Raw genomic sequence first — 6,702 nt, 5'->3', positions numbered from 1 at the left:
TTGCTAATTCGCTATATTTTTTCTCCAATTATACGGTGATTAATCAATCCTTAATCTCTTTAGCAGAAGAATTCATGATATTTGATTAATATCACATTTCTTTTGTTTGAATATGATAAACATCCTATTAATTGGTTTCTGATTGCATTTAGGTTGTTTTGAATTTCACCTCTATTATAATACATTTTTAATAAAATTTCATTGCATTATAATCGAATGTGTTTGTAAATTACGTTAAAACTAGTTTAACCGTGTTATCGAAAGATTTAACTTTTGTTCAAATTCAGGTTTTAGGCTTATCATCATACTTTTGTCGCGCGTTCAAAGAATTTATCTACAATCTATACATTTATTTCGTCCCTAAATATTATATATTGAATAACATTTTGTTTAAACCATTCAGGCTTGCCTGAGTGGTCACCGAGTTGCCCAATGAAGCACACCACCCGGGTTCGATTCCTGGCCCAAATTGTTCAAAAAGGGAGTGTGACTAGAGGGTGCGCATAATGCGCAATTCACCCGGTAACAGGTCTCGCGCTCGGGGGGCTTGATTACCCGAGGTTTTACCTTCTATGGGGGAGCCAATGTGCTCGTTCATATGAAGGGTTTACTCGCTTACCAAAAAAAAAAAAAAAAACATTTTGTTTATGATAGCTTCTTGTTAGTTTAATACATATCACCTTATAAAAAATAAGGCGCTACAAGTTGTAACTTTTAGTTAACGTCTGCCAAATCATCAACCCGTACAGAAACGCTACCTATTTTAAAGCGGTGATAATGCATCCACCATTATTGATCAATCCACCGTACATGTGCATTTTGAGCTTATACAATTAAACTCAATGCACAATACTGGTGGATTTATCAAAATCTATGGTGGACATGAAATTGTTTTAATGGCGCGAACTTACTTTAAATAGAAATTAGATTAGATTGAAGTTGCTTCCATTTGGTTAGCCCATATTCGTATCTTTTTAGTTAGTGATTGTTGATTTCATATTTTGATACTTGTTTTTATGATTTACAGGGTACTTTGAGAGTACTTGTTGTTGGAGATGTCCGGTGGTTTTGGGGAAACGGCAAGCAGGCCGACCCAAAGCTCATCGTTCTCAAACAATAATGGTTCCAACAACGGCGACAATGCAAATTTCGAATGCAGTATTTGCTTGGATTTAGCACATGATCCAGTTGTTACATTATGTGGTCACCTATTTTGTTGGCCTTGCATTTACAAATGGCTTCATATGCACTCTCATTCTAATGAATGCCCAATTTGCAAAGCCTTTATAGAAGATGGAAAATTAGTACCTTTATATGGTAGAGGTAAAAATTCAACAGATTCAAAGTCTAAACCAAATTACGGCGCAAATATCCCAAAACGCCCAGCCGGTCTTCGACCAGAGACTGCGACGACACAAGATGGAAATGCATTTGCACAACATGGGTCAGGATTTATAGGTGGTTTTGGGCCTGCAATTACAGCTAGTTTTGGGAACATTACATTTTCATTTGGTGGTTTTATTCCTTCAATTTTTAATGTTGAATTGCATGCATTAAACTTTGGAGGTCATCATGCACTACATAGAGATCACCATCATGAAGTATCACCACTTTTGATAATTGGTCTTGTTTTTCTTTTTGCTTTAATTTGGGAATGAGGTAATTAAATTACCTATCAGTGGCCACATTACTGTTGGTTTTTTGTTGTTTATGTGAATATAAATATAAATATTGTGTATTGTCAGTTGTCAATGACTTTAGTGAAAGGATATGTAACTTGACTCTGATTGCAAAATTAATAATTGATAACAATATATGTAGAAAAGAATGTTTCACTTGAGGATAAGCTTATTCTTATTCTTAATTATTTTATATTTTATTTACGGGAATTATCATTTTAACTTTTATATGATATGATATCAAGTGGTATATCAGTAATGATGGTATTTGCATCTTTTGTCTTTGTGTTGATGGCAATATTGGGATGAAGATTCTGATGCATTGTATCATATACTACAACTGGATTGATTACAAAACACTTGTTTTGTGGCACTAAACAATTGGAGATCATCTGCTTAATGCATGCAAGTTATGTTCAACAAAAGGGTAATAAAATGAGAACAAGTCAACTTGTTTGTTGAAAGTGGTAGAATGCTATTTTGGGATTTGTATCTTGTTGGTTTTGTTGGAGGTCTGTTTACTTCGGTAATTACAAATTAGGAAATATATATAATATATCCCCTTGCAGTAACTACAAAAAACATCGAGTCTTGGTTTCACAGGAGTGCTTCAACTTCAACTATTTGTAGAGAAAAAGATGCCATTTGCAAGCTGTACCCAATATATATCATGCTATTATCATGTCATGTCCCACTTATAATTTTGTTCTTTAGCATTACAGTATAGGATATTGATAGCTTAATCACTTATGTAATCATTATTTATAGTATAGTATGATTTTATATACAGAGTAGTACCAAGTTATTTAGTTACTTGACGTTAAAAAGAATATTTAATAACAACTTACTTCGTGTCATATGTGTCAGAAACGATTTGGTGATCTTTAGCAAGACTTGACAACCTATTAACCTACAAGACAAACGAATATATGTGATGAACACGAAGAAGCTAGCAAAAACGTAAAAAAAAACACAAGAATTTAACGAGGTTATATGTAATCAAACTTGATTACTTTAATCATCGGTCAACCAAAGAGTATTGTTTTATTAATTTTCGTTGGTATACATTATAGGTTACATATGGGTATTTATAGTGCAAAATGAACACCGAATACGAAGCAAACGTAAACTCCTAGTCCAAATCCAATTATGGTCACAGAAACATCTCGGTTGCGATAGGATCCATCCCGGTCGCGATTGCCATGTTTCCAGCAATTGTTTCGATTTGCCTATGCATCGCGGTTGCGGCCAAACATAGTGGTTGCGGCCATGTCCATCCCGGTCGCGATAGGACCACATCTCATAAACCAAATCGTGTTTAACTCGTCTTCGCACTCCTAACAATCTCCCACTCGAAGAGACGCGACACTCAACTTCAACCTGTTTTCATCTCACAGCAACAACTCGACCCACTATTTACACACTCCTTTTAATACTGTCAGATTTGCACCCGAATCACGCCGCACTTCACTCGTTAACCCACGAGCAAGCGAAGTCTTTCGACAAAAAAAAAAAAAACCCCCCGTTGAGCTATAATTCGATCTTTATGTTACTAGCTTGGGACCAAGAACCTCTTTGGATACGGCATCTATTTTAGGAGACAACGGGTCATTTGAGCTCGACACGACTCTAGAAACCCCATCGCCCAAGCTACCCACTCGTACACAATTTCGTCAACCTGATATATCTTTCCAACAAAGAATAAACCCGTAGGTAGAACGAACATATGAACATTACCGATTAAAATCTGACACGAGAACGCAACCGTACCTTTAATCGTCCACTTTACCGCCTTTGCTTTCACCGTTGGATCACCAACTACTATGTGCGCACGAATTTCGACAAACCCGATTTTTCACCATGAGGAAACTCACATTGTAAGGATGTATCATTAACCTTGACTCCTAGAAACACTTCGTGTTCATCTTCCTCGATCGATCGCAACAAAGTTGTCATTGATGAAGATCTACCCGAAGTAACTAAGACTCTAGTGTACCCAATTCGACCCGAATCTCCACTAGTTTCGACTTCACTTGAGCTCCCACTCAAACAAGACCCCTCAACAATCTCGAGAAGCATTAGCCCACTAGGATCTTTAGCACCTACAAAGTCACCTAGTCATTCCTCGGAAGGAACATCAACCATATACATGGTACCCGTCTTATACCCGCGAGGAATAATATAACCTCCTTTAAACACTATCCACCTTTGATTTTCAAATAGAACATGACACCTATCATCATCTAATTGCCCAGCCGAGATAAACCTTCTCGTGAGCTTGGGGATGAACCTCACGTTCCTCAAAATCTAAGCATAATCCAAGTGTATAATCACGAGATCACCAATACCGGATGAAAGGACCCGTCCTAATCCATCCGGACGAAGTCCATATCGATTATAAACGATTCCCAACAGTTGATTGCATCGCGAGGTACTTGACCTCTATATGATACATTTTACAAACATTGCATTCGTTTTGAAAAGACAATCTTTCATTACATCTGAAATTGACAGACATGCATACCATTTCATAATATATCCAACTATAATTGACTTAATAATGATCTTGATAAACTCAACGATTCGAATGCAACGTCTTTTGAAATATGTCATGAATGACTCCAAGTAATATCTTTAAAATGATCAAATGCACAGCGGAAGATTTCTTTCGTACCTGAGAATAAACATGCTTTCAAGTGTCAACAAAAAGGTTGGTGAGTTCATCAGTTTATAGTAATCATTTCATTTTCATCATTTTAATAGACCACAAGACTTTAAATATAATAAAACGTGCAGAAGTCCCATTCCAACTGCACAAAAAAAATATCTTTCATATGAAGAACACCTGGTGAGGATTCAAAATATATTAGTAACCATCTGTGCCGGTCTTTCACCCCACGGCTGAATACACGTGCCTTCAAAATATATAGAACCTCTGTGCCGGTCTTTACACCCCACGGCTGAACACATGTTTATAAAATATAGGCCAACCGGTGCCAAAATGTCATAAATAATAAACCATCCACCCGGCTCGGGAGCTCATATGCTCTAACGGAAACCGGGGGGCTAAAGCGTGTCATAATAATCAACCCCAATCCCAGATAATTCTATCATAGAATGCAGTTAAGGTACTTGTGTCTATTGCGTCAAACATTTATAAAAGCGCATGTATTCTCAGTCCCAAAAATATATATTGCAAAAGCATTTAAAAGGGGAGCAAATGAAACTCACCATAATGTATTTTGTAGTAAAAATACATATGACGACATTGTATAAAAGTAGGGTTGGCCTCGGATTCACGAACCTGTATCATTTGTGTATATATTAACACATATAATGGTAATCGAACAAATTTATATATTATTAGTGATTTAATTGTTATTTTAATTATGGGTTTCATTAATAATTTAATTAACTATATTTATTTTATATAGCTTAGATAAATAATAATAAAAATAGTACTATAGTTACGTTATATGTAATAATTATATTTTACATAAATAATATTTTTTGTAATAGTAATAATAATACTAATGGTAATAGTAGTTATACAAATAATGATAATAGTAATAATAATGTTAAAAATAATAATTTTAACGTTAAATGTAATAATGATGATAATAATAATAATAATTAATGATAATAATAGTAATAACAATAATATTTATAATACTTAGTAATAATAATACTAATAATAATAATAATAATAATAATAATAATAATAATAATAATAATAATAATAATTAAAATGATAAAAAAAAAATAATAATACCTATTTTATTAATTCATAAAATGATAATATTAATAATAATAATACTTATATTAATACTAATAATGATACGATAACAATAATAGTAATGATAATAGAAATACTACCTCAAGGAAGTAGCCCTTAAAAAAATGCCCAAGTCCGAGTTTGAACCCACGACGTCCCGCTAACCCGATTACTCCTTAACCACAAACACTCCTAATTCCTCACCATTGTCAAGTCATTTCTGTGATCACGATCACTTATAAAATCATAATCATAAATCGTGTATCATCCTCATTCTCATATCATTCTTTTACCTCATCATCTCATTTTATGTATCTTCATCACCTTAATCACTTCATTTATTATTATTATCACAACGATCCCTTGCTTATCATCATCTATATTTATATCGTGCATCATTTAATATTATCCTAAACCCGATCATTTAACATCATCATCCTTATTATTATAGTCATTTTCGTTAAACCATTATCCATCATCATCACTTATCATCATTATGATCTCGTTATTATCATAATCATCCTCATCATTATATCCAACTCATTACCCCATCAAAGTCACGTATCATATTCATATTCATTTCCAGTTTGTTATCGAATCAATATTGTATACCATGTATCTCAATCATAATCTTAATAATTTAGTCACTATCTTCATGATTATTACCTATATTTATCATTATCATTCTTTAATTACCCCGCATCCCTTATAATCATTAACACCACCCTTTCAGCTAACTTGATTACCTCTGCAACGTTCTTGGAACTAATGTAACATCCCGCCTTTTTCCGTCAATTTTTCCGTTTAACTATTTAAGTTCCGTTATATGTTTATAACACATCTCGTTAATACGCGTTTTAAATTATCATGTTTAGGTAATTTAACGCACCCGCAACCGAACTCGAGGGACTAGTTCCGCCAAAACACTAAAGTGGTGACTAGCCTTTTGACTAAGTCAACCACCTCCCCACCATTTTCCATTTCATTTTCTCTTTTTCCTAATTACTTCCACTCTTTCTCTAAATTCATCAAAAAGGAAATCATCATCCAAATTCGTTCAAGAAGGATTCAATCAAAACAAATTACATATTTGAACTCCTCGTGATCTCCTCTTCGATTCCATACCGATTTCATCAATTTTGGGTAACTTTCTAAAATCACTAATTTTATGTGTTCTTGAGATTTTTGAGTTATAAAGTTGTTAATTAGTGTCTATGGCTCAAGTCTAGTATGATTATGTGATTTGTA

At 33.9% G+C, this 6,702-nt stretch overlaps 1 protein-coding gene across 1 annotated transcript; it reads left to right on the top strand.

The window, feature by feature from the left end:
* The first annotated feature begins 1,055 nt into the window (after positions 1 to 1,055).
* Positions 1,056 to 1,658, top strand: LOC139860592 (uncharacterized). The gene has a single exon (XM_071849338.1). The coding sequence runs from the start codon at positions 1,056 to 1,058 to the stop codon at positions 1,656 to 1,658; it is 603 nt and encodes a 200-aa protein (XP_071705439.1).
* Positions 1,659 to 6,702: the final 5,044 nt, after the last annotated feature.

Source organism: Rutidosis leptorrhynchoides, chromosome 7 (genome assembly GCF_046630445.1).
Source record: "Rutidosis leptorrhynchoides isolate AG116_Rl617_1_P2 chromosome 7, CSIRO_AGI_Rlap_v1, whole genome shotgun sequence".
Classification (NCBI taxonomy): Eukaryota; Viridiplantae; Streptophyta; class Magnoliopsida; order Asterales; family Asteraceae; genus Rutidosis; species Rutidosis leptorrhynchoides.
This window is presented reverse-complemented; position numbering and strand designations above follow the sequence as displayed.